The 12,630-nt window shown below is 54.0% G+C and overlaps 2 protein-coding genes across 2 annotated transcripts; both read left to right on the top strand.

Annotated features, from left to right (window-relative positions):
* The first annotated feature begins 269 nt into the window (after positions 1 to 269).
* Positions 270 to 5,350, top strand: SLC38A5 (solute carrier family 38 member 5). Its single transcript, XM_072626995.1, has 16 exons — positions 270 to 372; positions 995 to 1,063; positions 1,143 to 1,212; positions 1,311 to 1,426; positions 1,524 to 1,597; positions 1,718 to 1,810; positions 1,908 to 1,992; positions 2,948 to 3,030; positions 3,134 to 3,192; positions 3,280 to 3,396; positions 3,685 to 3,764; positions 3,929 to 4,029; positions 4,206 to 4,321; positions 4,410 to 4,554; positions 4,634 to 4,737; positions 4,891 to 5,350. Exons 2-16 carry the CDS (start codon positions 996 to 998, stop codon positions 4,993 to 4,995), a joined length of 1,416 nt encoding a protein of 471 aa, XP_072483096.1. The 5' UTR covers positions 270 to 372; position 995; the 3' UTR covers positions 4,996 to 5,350.
* Positions 5,351 to 7,288: 1,938 nt separating this feature from the next.
* On the top strand, positions 7,289 to 11,245 carry WAS (WASP actin nucleation promoting factor). Its single transcript, XM_072626994.1, has 11 exons — positions 7,289 to 7,463; positions 7,652 to 7,792; positions 7,877 to 7,963; positions 8,115 to 8,217; positions 8,541 to 8,609; positions 8,708 to 8,885; positions 9,632 to 9,674; positions 9,768 to 9,921; positions 10,199 to 10,593; positions 10,817 to 10,925; positions 11,065 to 11,245. The coding sequence occupies exons 1-11, from the start codon at positions 7,350 to 7,352 to the stop codon at positions 11,118 to 11,120; spliced, it is 1,449 nt and encodes a 482-aa protein (XP_072483095.1). The 5' UTR covers positions 7,289 to 7,349; the 3' UTR covers positions 11,121 to 11,245.
* Positions 11,246 to 12,630: the final 1,385 nt, after the last annotated feature.

The following is a 12,630-nucleotide window of genomic DNA, read 5'->3' as shown; positions in this document are numbered from 1 at the left end:
TGGGCATCTATGTGGCCAGTGCCCCAGAAGGAAAGCTTGTCCACTTGGCTCTGAGGTTTCCGGGAGGGCTCGGGCCCTAACCAAGGACCTTGAGGCAAAGGGGCTCCAGGCTTGGGGCGGGAGAGAACAGCGCCCCCCAGAACTGCCACACTTGTGCCCTCCATCACAGGAGGGGCGTGGATGCCAAAGAGGAGGGAAACAGCTTGCTGCCCCAGAGAAAACGCGGGCTCCGGGCCGGGGGCGGGGCGCCCGAGGCCGGGGGCGGGGCCTGGGCTCCTGGCGGGAGGAGGCGGGAGAGGCTGAGGAGTCGGCCACTGAGCCCCGCCAGCGATCGGCCAGACGGTTCGGCCTCGGATCCCGAGGGAAACCAGGGTGAGCGAGCCCAGGGGGAGCGGGCGGGCGGGCGGGCGGGCGGGGGGCCGGGGCATCTTCCGCCTGCCCCAGCTCCTAGCTCCGCCCGATGCCCCTGGGCTCTGGCCAGCCTGGGCTGTTCCCCCCCATTTGTGGCCCTGTCCCCCCATGCCCCCCATCCACGGCCCTGGCCCCCCCAGCCATGGCCCCTCATCCGTGACCCCCATGCCCCCCCAGCCATGGCCCTGCCCCCCCATGCCCCCCCATCCGCGACCCCCATGCCCCTCCATCTCCCCCACCCTATCTGTGATGGCCCTGATCACCCCCTGCCCCCTCCCACCTCCTGCCTCCCACATGCTTACTCGAGGTCAGATACCAGTCTAGGCGCTGAGAACTTAGAAAGAAAAATGAAACTGGCCCCGCTCTGGAGAAGTTTGCGCTGTGTCTCAGTCTCTCTCAGGAGGTTGCATCAGTCCTTGTGTTTCCAGACACACTCCCTTACACATGGACAGAATCATGTGCCTACAGCTTGGGGATGGGGACAGCCTGCCTCTGAAAGGGGGGAGCAGAGGTACAGGGAGCTCCTTTCTGTCCTCCAGCCCTATCCCAACCCCTACCTAGGCCCAGCCTCTCTCTCTTCCAGGATGGAACTCATGATGGGGGAATCTAGGATAAATGGCTTGGTCTCCAGGGGGCCCCCAGAGCCTGAGCAGTAAGTAATGCACTGGGACTGGGGAGGCCCACTTGGCCCGACCCAGAAATCCTCAGCCAATCCCCTGTCCCCCCTCCAGATCCCAGGCTGAACTAGCCGGCTTCCTGGCCCGGCCCCCCCCAGGGAAGAAGGCAGTACAGTTCTCTGATGTGAGTGGCCAGCCAATCCCCTTTCTGCCAAGCTCACCTTCTCCCCATCCATCTCAGCTCCTCTGGGTCTCAGTTTCTCTTCCTGTCCCACACTGCAGTTTGAAGGGAAGACCTCTCTGGGCATGTCAATCTTCAACCTCAGCAATGCCATCATGGGGAGTGGAATCCTAGGGCTGGCCTACGCCATGGCCAACACAGGCATCCTGTTCTTTCTGTGAGTCCAGCCTTGAGTTCTGGGGGCAGGTTGGGTCTTTGGGCAATGCACAGAGGGTTTCCCCACTGAGCCCAGCCCCATTTGCTGCCTCCCCCAGAGCCCTCCTGTTGTGCATGGCCCTCCTCTCAGCCTACTCCATCCACCTCCTGCTCACATGTGCTGGCTTTGTTGGTGAGTTCCTTCTTCCCTCTCTCCGTCAAACAAACATGTCCCCTCTGTTCCTCTGCCTGCCCCTTGGACCATCCTGTCCTCCTCAGCTCCTGATCCCCACCAATCCAATCCCTTCTACAGGAATCCGGGCATACGAGGAGCTGGGGCGCAGGGCCTTTGGAACATCTGGAAAAGTAGCTGCAGCTGGAGTCATCTGCCTGCACAACATTGGGGGTGAGGCCATACAAACTGTTGACACGGAGATGGCAGGGAGAGGGATCTAGGCTTGTGGAGCTGATGTGGCCCAAGACTGAACCCTCCCTCCTTTCAGCCATGGCCAGTTACCTGTACATCATTAAGTCAGAGCTGCCCTTGGTCATTGGGACTTTCCTTGGCTCCCAGGTTACCGACTCCAGGTGAGCATTCCCCACACACACACACATGCACACACACATGTGCACATGCACACACACACATGCACACGCATGCACACACACACTCGGGACTTCCCATTACTGATCTCTCTAACCAACTCAGTTCTGTGCAGAGATGTCTTGTTCTCACCGCAGTCGGGTTTAGCTCAGCTTTCAGTTGCGAATGTCCAGAGTCACATGAAGCTTTCTGTCCAGTGGTGAGTGACCAACTCGCCTTGTTCCAGCTATCAAGCTGGGAGCTTCTCACCAGCTGCTCTTGCCAAGCCAGCTGTCCTGATTTCACTGTCAAGCTGTGACTGTCTTGGCCGTGTGTGAACAGCTATTTTGGCCTGACTGGCCAGCTGGCCCAATGAGGATGTCTGGCCACCTCCAAGTGACCGGCTTTCTTGCTCAGGAACACTCCTATGCACTCATTTTCATCTTGTCATCCACTCTTCTCTCAGACTGGGAGACTGGGGCAGCAGAGCACGGGGAGTAGGGTCTCTAGGAAGCCTAGCCACCAGCCCAGGCTGGATCAACGCTTCTTTTCTGCAATATCCCTACCAAGTGGGCCCCAACCAAAAGAAGAGGAGGCCCCCACCTCCCCAGGCAAGCTTTACCACTCTGGGCCACCTCCCAGGGCTATGGAGCCTTTTCCCAATGGACCTGACTGGTCGTGCTGGGCCACCTGTCTCAATTTGGCTGTTCTGCATCAGAACTCAGTGACCATCTGTTTCAGTCATTTGACTGGCTGTTTTGGCCTGCCTGCTCAGCTGGGAGGGTTTTGCCCAGGGGTGTCAGTGACGGAGAACGAATGTCTGTCTGACTCTGACTGACTAGGTGTGGGTTTCGGTTTGTTTTTGTGGGAGTGCTGCCTGAATCAGGACATCTGCCTGGGATCCTCAGGCTACCTCAGCCTCCCAGCCTGTCTCTTGCCCACCCCTGATATCCTTTGCAGGCCCTGGTTCCTGGACGGTAATGTTCTCATCATCCTCGTCAGCATTGGCATCATCCTGCCCCTGGCCCTCATGAGACACCTGGGTGAGTCAGAGAAGAGAAACTAAGCTCTCTGGGGGATGGAAAGGGATGGGAAGGAAGAGGGACTGGCTCTGAGGGCCCCAAATCTAACCCTCCCCCTGCACAGGGTACCTGGGCTACACCAGCGGCCTCTCCCTCACCTGCATGGCCTTCTTCCTTGCCTCTGTGAGTTTTGAGGGCCTCTGAGATTGGGGAGGGGGGACCTCGGGATAGGAAGCCCACCCCATCTATCTCTGCTCCCACCCCCTGCAGGTGATCTATAAGAAATTCTCTATCAAGTGCCCCTTGCCTGATGTCAACCGCACCATGGAGACTTTCAAGAGCCGCAATGCCACCTGTGAAGTTCAGCTTTTCACCATTAACTCCCAGGTCAGACTGCCTTCCCTGCTCACCCTCCCTCACCTAGCTACTCACCCAGCCTGCTGGGTGGCCCAGCGCTGGGCACCTGGAAGATCATCCCCACCCCCATTCTAGGGAGGACCAAACTGGGGTTGAAAAAGAGGCTGGGGAAAGTCCTTCTTGGCATCTGCCCAGTTCCAAGAAGACCAGACACCCCCAATAAGGGGACAGAACAGAGTTGGGGGAGCCCATTCAGGGAAAAGTCACAGGAGGGACATCATGCCTGCCCTACTGGTTCCAACCCAGATCTCCCCCCAGACAGCTTACACCATCCCCATTCTGGCCTTTGCTTTTGTGTGCCATCCGGAAGTCCTCCCGATTTACACTGAGCTGCGCAGGTACAGAGGGATGCCAGAGTTGCATGCTGGGGAAGTCAGGCCAAGGCTTGGGATGATGATGGGACCTGGACACTGGGGATTGAGGAGCCAGGGCAACAGAATGGATGGGGGGACCAGATGAAGCTTCAGAGGAATGCAGACACATGACCTTTCTCTGTCCCCAGGCCATCACAGCGCCGGATGCAGGCTGTGGCTAACATGTCCATCGGGGCAATGTTTCTTATGTATGGACTGACAGCAACTTTTGGTTACCTCTCCTTCTTTGGTGAGAGAAGGAGGGAGGCTGAGACCTGGACTCAGGGCCAAGGGAAGTGGGGAGGCTTGCAGGTGGTGGCTGGCTTCCTACCCTGGGTTGACGTCTGTGTGTGTGTGTGTGCATGTGCATGCACATACTCGTGCACATGTACACACATGTGTGTGTGTTTTTGCCCACCTTCCCAGGCCACGTGGAGGCAGAGATGCTACATATGTACAGTCAGACAGACTTGCTGATCCTTTGTGTGAGACTAGCTGTGCTCATGGCTGTCACCCTCACCGTCCCTGTTGTCCTCTTCCCGGTGGGTGTGTGTCTGGGCAGGGAGGGCAGAGAATAGGGTCAGGCTCCTGTGGCCCTCCTTGACTTCTGCGTTATCTTCCTGCCTCTAGATCCGCCGAGCTATCCAGCAGCTCCTGTTCCCAACCAAGGCCTTCAGCTGGGCCCGACATGGCACCATCGCCCTTGGGCTCCTCACCTTGGTCAACGTTCTTGTCATATTTGTGCCCAACATCCGGGACATCTTTGGAGTCATTGGTCAGTCTCCCCTCTTTCCCCCACCCCTCCCAACTGGTGCTCCCAGAGGGCTACCATGATTGCCTTTCCTTCCTCCCAGGAGCCACTTCAGCCCCCAGTCTCATCTTCATCCTTCCCAGCATTTTCTACATCCGAATCATCCCAAGGGACCATGAGCCCTTGGCTTCTCGCCCTAAGATCCAGGTGTGGGGGCAGAAGTACCTATCAAAGAGCAGGGATCAGGAAGGAGAGGCAGCGGGTGGGAGGCGGGAGGAGGATGAGAGCCGAGGCCCAGGGGAAGATGGGAAGAGCGTGAGATGGCGCTCAGTCCTTTAGCTCTCCTTCCTGCCCCCACAGGCAGCCACCTTCGCGTCTCTGGGCATGGTAATCATGGCCATGAGCTTGGGTTTCATCTTCACTGACTGGGCTGTGACAGGCCAGAGCAAGGGGGCAGGCCACTGACCCAGAAGCCCAGCTGGAACCTCCCCCACCTCGGGACCACCATGTGCTGGCAGACATGTGTGGGGAGATGCAAGAGACCCTGAGTGTTTGTGTGTTTGGGCGGTAGGGGGGACAGGATTGGGGGGAGGAGGCCTCCTGGGGCTGAGAACAATCAGCCTGCCTTCCAGAGGAAGGGCCAGGCTGGGCTGGGTTCCCTCTCCCTGCAGGGATCAAAGTCCCTGGGAGGAAGCAGCCCTGGAGGGGCAGACCCCAGGCCTGGTATCTGTGGACCCCTTCCTCTGATGGGGGGGGGGAATTGACCTGTTGGCTTCATGTTTGAGAAAATGCAAAGAATAAAGAGAATTTGAGGATCCTGGCTGTTGTGTGGTTGTGTCTCAGAGGACCGAGATGTATGGGAAAGGATCCGTGTGGCAAACTTCCTCATTCCCAGAATCCTCTGCCTGCAGGCCTTCCAGGTCACTTGGAACAGCCCTGGGTTGGAGGAAATGCCCCCAGTGGCTGCTCCTGGCTCTGCTTTTGGCTTCTGGGCCCTAAGTCATTTAGAATCCTCAAGAAGCCCAATTCTCATGTCCCCTGGCCCCTTGATTCTCTAGGATGGCGTAGACTCCAGGCTCTTGGCCAGTCAGGGTCCTTTCTGAAATATGGTTCTTATGGTTTTGGGTCTGAACCATCACAGCTACCATCCCTTTCCCCACATACCATATCCTGGATATCACAGCCCATACCATACACATGTGTGCATATATACACACATACACAACATCACAGATACCACACTGCATAACATACACGTATGCACACACATATACAACATCACAGACACCATGCCCCATACCATACGTGTGTGTGTGCACATGCGCATGCACACGCGCATGCATACACACACACACACACAGAGGATTTCTAGTAAGTGAGTTTCCAGCCCTGTCCCCCACATATTCCTTTGCTGGTTCTCTGTCCAACTGGGTCTCTCCCATCCGAGGTCCAGTGTCGTCACTCTAACCCAAGATCTTTCTAAAGCTTTGCTCAGAGTGTCAGCAGCTTTCCCTCTGCTTGGTGTCTTTTGCAAATTTGCTAAATACCTGGTGTGTGTGTCCACAAATATTCAACAGGACAGGACCAAGCATAGATCCCTGAGGCACTCCACTGCAGACCTTCCAAGTTGAAATTAGAACAAATAGTGACTCTTTTAGAGATCCTGCTAATTCCATATCTAACTGACTCAACTCCTGCACATCTCCCTGGCCTGGACACCCACCTGTCTATGGTCTGCCAGTCTGCCAGTAGACTGGTCAGGAGGGGAAGTGGGCTCAGTCCAACATGACCCGTTACTGATGTTGAGGAAGCCACACTAATTCTTCATAGTGACCACTGCTGCTTTTTCTTGAAGTTAACAACCCTCCCTTTATGAATGCATTCTTGAATTTGGCTGGGACCACTAGGTGGCACTGCAGTGGAGAGAGCCCTGGACCTGGAGTTAGGAAGAGTCATTTTCAGAGTTCAAATCCAGCCTCAGACACTTCCTAACTGTGTGAACCTGGGCAAAAACCTTAACCCTGTTTGCCTCAGTTTCCTCATCTGTAAAATGAGCGGGAGAAGGAAATGTCAAACCCCTCTGGGATCTTTGGCAAGAAAACCTCAGATGGGGTCACAAAGAGTCAGGCATGACTGAAACAACAACAATGAATTTGATCAGGAATCCAAGCTCACTGATCTATCTTGATCTAGCAAGTAGAAGGTTTTTGTTGTGATCGTCCTTCATTGTTGGAGAAGATCGAGCCATCAGAGAGATGATGGCATGACTTGCACTTGACTTTGTTTTGAGTGAGGGAGGGCTGTGTGAGGTCACCAGCTTCACTTCTCCTCCAGAGCCACCTGAATCCAGTGACCTGATATTTCTCAGGATGACTGGAGATGACCCAGGATGCACTGGGAGACCTTGGGCCCTTTAGGCCAAGGTCTTTGCAGGTACTCACTTAGGGTGAGACAACACCCATTCATTGAAAGTGGAAACAGACAAGAAACCTAGGTCTTTCTCCCATGGGACCTATTCCAAGAACATCGTGTTTTCCTTGTTAAGGCAGAGATGGGGAAAGAGCATGAGCACACAGACCAAGGAAGACACAAGGTGAGAGATAAGAGGGCTGCAGAGAGAAAGGGGAGACAAAGTGAGAACAAAATCAGGAGGGAGGACCAGGCCAGGCCAGGGGCCCCAGGAGCCCATGGGTTGGGCTTGGGGCAGTGTGGTTTTCTTGGCTTCCTGTTCACTGGGTGCGGAAGTTCCCCTTCTTACCCCGTCACTGGGGCTACTTGGGAAGACCAGGCGAGGAGGAAGGCAAGAAAGGGCTGCTGCCATGAGCCGAGGGAATCGGGGAGGGCCACCGCAACACCAACAGAATGTTCCCTCCGGTCTTCTGCAGGATCATGAGAACCAGAGGCTGTTTGGCCTCCTGGGCCGAAAGTGCTTGGTTGGTGTTTGTCAGCCCTGGATCCAGAGAATCACCACCGCCCCCCACTCCCTTCTATCTGCTCTGCTGGGAACCCTCCTTCAGGAAACGGGAGGGGGCGGGCGTGCTAAATCCCAACGTTCTCAGGTCCCTTTCAAGTCTCCACTGACCTGGTCTCTCTCTTTGTCTTGGGGGCTGCCTGGAGACAGACTCTGGCAACCTCAGTGGCCCAGCTGTACCTGGCACTACCCAGCACTGGCGGGCGCTGGCAGAAGGAACTGAGTGGAGCCATTTGCTTTGTGAAAGACAACCCTCGTCGTTCCTATTTCATCCGCTTCTATGGCCTCCAGGTACAGGCCAGAACAAGGTCTCTTTGTAACTGTCGGTCTCATGCTCTGTGTCACTCTCTCAGTTTCTTTTTACCCCCTCCCCAGGAAGGACGCCTCCTCTGGGAGCAGGAAATCTACACTCAGCTTGTCTACTCTGCCCCCACCCCATTCTTCCACACCTTCCCCGGTGATGTGAGTAACTGGCCAAAGGGGTGTGGGTGCTGGGATGATTCAGGGGTGAGGATCTAGGGGTCTGGTGTTTGATGGTAGGTGAGGCACTACCTTGAGAAGTGGAGCTAACCACTTTGGGGTGGGGGAATATGGGCATTGGGACCATTCCCAGGACTGCCAAGCTGGTCTGAACTTTGCCGACGAGGCTGAAGCCCAAGTCTTCCGAGCTTTGGTGGAGGAGAAGATCCAGAAACGAAGCCAGAAACAGAATGCTGGTGAGAGTCAGGGCCATGAGTAAAGGAGAGGAAGTCTCTCCAGTTCCTTCTCATGGCCTTCTCTCTCCACATGTCGCGCTCTTTTTTCCAGTCTCAATTTCTGTCTCTGTCTCCCATTCACTCTTATTCTCTGTCTCTCTGTCTCTCTGTCTCTCTCTCGTTCTCTCTCTCTCACACACACACGCACATGCACACACACATGCATGCACGCATGTCACCTTTCTCCTCCCTGTGCTCCAGATGATGTCCTCTTGGGGTGGGTGCTGAGCTGGGGGAAAGGCTGGACAAGGGAAAGGTCATGACCTGTGGTCTTCACCCCACAGGATCTCTCAGCACAGAAAGAAGAGGGGGCACTACGCCCCTCCCTCCCCAACCCAGTGGAGAACTCAGTGGTAAGCAAGGGGAAAGGGCCAGACAGGAACACACAGCTGTGGGTCTGGACCTTCCCACTTGAATCAATCTCCCCCAATTTGTCCTCCTCCATCTCTAGTCCCAGCTAGTACCCTGGGCTCCCCATCTTTGGGCCTGGTTGCTGTGGACATACAGAACCCAGACATTACATCCTCAAGGTACCGGGGGCTCCCCGCTCCAACTCCTCCCCCGGACAAGAAACGCTCAGGGAAAAAGAAGATCAGCAAGGCTGATATTGGGGCCCCCAGCGGGTTCAAGTGAGGCCTTCCCCCACCCCCCCAAACTCTCCAGGGAGGATTTAGCAGGTGCTATCCAAACCCTGCCCTCAGCAAGCATCTGCTGTAATCAGCATGGGCCCATTGGAGGAAGAGAGCCCGAAAGACTTTCCAGGGGGCGGTTCCAGGGGATGAGCTCTGGGGACAGCTCAGAGAGCAGAGTGTACAGGGAGGCTCCTGGGGAAGGGTTCAGGGCTCTGGGTTAGCCTCTCAAAGCCAGGGGCCTGGGGAATTAGGAGGCTGTCAGTGGCCTTGGAAGGAATTGCAAGGCTTGGATTTGAGCTCAGCTTTAGACACTCAGGCAGTTGGAGATGGAGTCTGGCATCAAGGTGATACTGGCAATCTTGGAAGGAGAAGAGAGTCCAGGCCAGGACTTCTGGGGCTGCCCCAGTTTTGGGGGAAATGGGTTCAGGTATCCTTCGATGGGCAGGCCATGTCATGGAAAAGGAGGAAGGAGGCGAAGAAAAAGCTTGACATGTCATTGATGACCTTGCGGGGAGCAGGTTGCAAGGGGAACGACAAAGAGAAGGGTCACATAGGACAATAGGGATCTGAGCTGGCCTCCAGGCCCCAGAGAAAGAGCTGGGGGAGAAGGAGGGGCTGCTCACCACAGTGGTGAGGCTTCCAAAAGGCTGAAATGGACATAGGGGTGGAACTGGGGCTGGGGTGATGGGAATCTGGGGAGCGGGAGATGCCTTCACTGAAGTTCTGTCCTGTGCCCTCTCCAGGCATGTCAGCCATGTTGGATGGGACCCTCACAGCGGATTTGATGTACGTCCCTTCTCTTAGATCCCCCTAAGCCCTCCCCCGGGATTTAGGATTGGGCCTTAGGGTGAGTAGGACCTGTGACCCTGCCTCCAACAGGTCAACAACTTGGACCCCGACCTACGGAGTCTCTTCTCCAGAGCTGGAATTAGTGAGGCCCAGCTGACTGATGCGGAGACCTCCAAACTCATTTATGACTTCATTGAGGACCAGGGTGGGCTAGAGGCTGTCAGAGAGGAGATGCGGCGACAAGGTGAGCACCTCTCCCCTGACCTTTTGAGAGTTTCAGCTGAGGGCTCTGGAAAAACCCCATCTAACCCTAATCCTAACCCTAAATGTACTCCGATTCTAACCCTTCATGAAAACTTCCAAATCTTGAGCCCAGAGGCTCCAGCCCTTCCCTGCTAGTTCTTCCTAGGGAGATCTGGAGGTGGGAAGGGGTACAGGGAGAAGGGTTAGAGGAGGAGGATGTATTTGTGTACCCTGCCTTCTAACCTTTTGCCCTATTCTTGCCCTTCTGGTGTCTGTAGGCCCTGTTCCACCCCCTCCACCCCCATCTCGTGCTGGGCCCCCTCAGCGGTCCCCTGGCTCTTCTGTGGTTGGAAGCCGGGGGGGTCGGTCAGGACCCCTCCCCCCTGTGCCCTCTGGGCCAGGTGGGATCCCTAGTGGACCTCCCCCAGTTCCACGGGGACCCCCACCTCCTCCTGGCCGGGGGGGTCCCCCACCTCCACCACCACCTGCCTCCCACTTGGGGCTTCCAGCACCCCCACAGCTGCTGCCACCAACCTCTGGAGCAGGGCCCCCACCACCTCCACCACCACCACCACCACCTCCACCATCTGCACCTTCATCTGGGGGGCCTGTAGGCCCTAGAGGTCGGGGAGCCCTGCTTGAAGAGATCAGACAAGGCATTCAGCTCAACAAGGTGGGGGCTTGGAGGGGGTGAGAATCGCTGGATTAGGGATCTTTGGATCAGGATTGGGAAGAGGCTATTGGGGGATCCTGGCGGTGGTACTGAGGCAAAGGGAAAGAACATGAAAGATGGACAGAAGGCCAAGATGGGAATGCAAAAGGCTGGGATGGGGGTGAATATGCTTCAGCCTGGTGTGCTGAATTTGAGATTTTCACTGGGTCTACCCTCTTTGCAGACACCAGGGGCCCAGGAGTTCCCAGCTCCCCCACCCCCAAGCTCTGAGGGGCTGGTGGGGGCCCTCATGCATGTCATGCAAAAGCGGAGCAAAGTTATCCACTCTTCAGGTGAGAGGTGAAATAATCCCCAGCCTTCCCCTCTTCCCAAGTGCTGGAGCATGGTGGTTGGTTGGGTGGGGGGGCTGTGTGTGATCATGGGACTCTGGCCCTCTTCACTCACTTATTCTGCACCCTTGTTCACTCACAGATGAAGGGGAGGACCAGGGGGGTGAGGAGGACGAGGAAGATGAATGGGAAGATTAAGGAATCACTGGCCTGGCCAAAAACTGCCCCCTGCTGCCCGCCCCCTGCTGCCTGTCCCCTGCTGCCTGTCCCAGAATGTGATAATAATGGAAGAGTTTAGAGAAATAAATTTCCCCCTAAATTCTGCTGCGCCTGTATGCCACAAATTTGGGTGTGTTGTCTCACTGTTTTCACTCTCTGACGAAATGAGCAATTGTTCCAGTGATGTGCTCTCTGACCTGTTCATTCTTTAGGATCCATCTTTCTGCTGCCCTTTAGTGATTGGAATTTTTGTTGCGTCATGATCTGAAAAGTTCTTAAGAATCACAAGGATCATCTTCCTGTGTTGGGACACCAACAGTTCAGCCTCTTTGAATTTCTGATGTTTTCTCTTTCCTTTTTACCTTCTCATTCTGCTTTTCAGTCTTTTTTTTTTTTTTTTTACTCAGCTCTGGTCTTTCACCAGGAAAGCTTGGAAGTCCTGTATTTCCTTGGGTTACCATTTTTTCCCCTGACAGATTATGCTCAGTTTCACTGGGTAGGTGTTTCTTGATTGTAATCTCAGCTCCTTTGCCTTCTGGAAGATCATATTCCATGCTCTCTGATCCTTTAACGTAGAAGCTGCTAAATCCTGTGTAATCTTGACTGGGCCTTCATGAGATTTATATTGTTCTTTTATTTCTCTCGCTGCTTGCAATATTTTTTCCTTGACCTGGAAATTCTAGAATTTGGCTTATCTGGGAGTTTTCGTTTTGGGATTTCTTTCAGGAGGTGACTGATGGATTGTCTCAATGTCTATTTAACCTTCTGGTTCCAGGATATCAGGGTACTTTTCTTTGATAATTTCTAAAAGTATGATGTACAGGCCTTTTTTTTTTCAATCATGGCTTTCAGGTAGTCCAATAATTCTTAAATGATCTCTCCTGGATCTCTTTTCCGGATCAGTTATTTTTCCAACGAGATATTTTACATTTTCTTCTATTTTCCCATTCTTTTGATTTTGTTTGATTGATTCTTGATGTCTCATGGAGTCATTAGCTTCTACTTGTCCCGTTCTAATTTTTAAGGAGTTATCTTCTTCAGTTAGCTGTTTAACCTCCTTTTCCATTTGGCTAATTCTACTTTTTAAGGAGTTGTTTTTTTCTTTAGGTAATTTTTATGCATCTTTTTCTATTTTGGGGGGCTTTCTTTAATCTGTTGACTCTTTTTTTCATGATTTTCTTGCATCACTTTCATTTCTTTTTCTAATTTTTCATCTACCTCTCTTATTTGATTTTCAAAACCCTTTTTCAGCTCTTCCAGGAGTTCTTTTTGGATCTGAGACCAATTCACATTTTTTGTTTGTTTGTTTGAGGCTTTGCATGTAGGTGTTTTGATATTATCCTCTTCTGAGTTTGTGTCTTGATCTTCCCTGTCATCACAATAACTTTCTATGGTCAGGTGTTTTTTTTCCATTCTTATCCTTTCCAGCCCATTTGACTACTTTTAAAGTTAAGCTCTGCTCTTGGGGTGGGATGCTGTCCCAAGTTTC

The sequence above is a fragment of the Notamacropus eugenii genome, chromosome X (assembly GCF_028372415.1).
Source record: "Notamacropus eugenii isolate mMacEug1 chromosome X, mMacEug1.pri_v2, whole genome shotgun sequence".
NCBI lineage: Eukaryota > Metazoa > Chordata > Mammalia > Diprotodontia > Macropodidae > Notamacropus > Notamacropus eugenii.
Note: the sequence above shows the minus strand (reverse complement) of the source record. Positions and strands in the feature narration are given on the sequence as shown.

What these genes read in the sequence shown, in the direction of transcription:
- SLC38A5 (XM_072626995.1), top strand. Translation starts at nt 996, where the DNA reads ATGGAACTCATGATGGGGGAATCTAGGATAAATGGCTTGGTCTCCAGG. An exon ending in CACATGTGCTGGCTTTGTTG is followed by an intron (nt 1,598 to 1,717) that starts GTGAGTTCCTTC and finishes TCCCTTCTACAG; the next exon opens with GAATCCGGGCATACGAGGAG. An exon ending in TCCCTGTTGTCCTCTTCCCG is followed by an intron (nt 4,322 to 4,409) that starts GTGGGTGTGTGT and finishes TCCTGCCTCTAG; the next exon opens with ATCCGCCGAGCTATCCAGCA.
- WAS (XM_072626994.1), top strand. Translation starts at nt 7,350, where the DNA reads ATGAGCCGAGGGAATCGGGGAGGGCCACCGCAACACCAACAGAATGTT. An exon ending in TCCTGGGCCGAAAGTGCTTG is followed by an intron (nt 7,464 to 7,651) that starts GTTGGTGTTTGT and finishes GCCTGGAGACAG; the next exon opens with ACTCTGGCAACCTCAGTGGC. An exon ending in AGAGGAGATGCGGCGACAAG is followed by an intron (nt 9,922 to 10,198) that starts GTGAGCACCTCT and finishes TGGTGTCTGTAG; the next exon opens with GCCCTGTTCCACCCCCTCCA.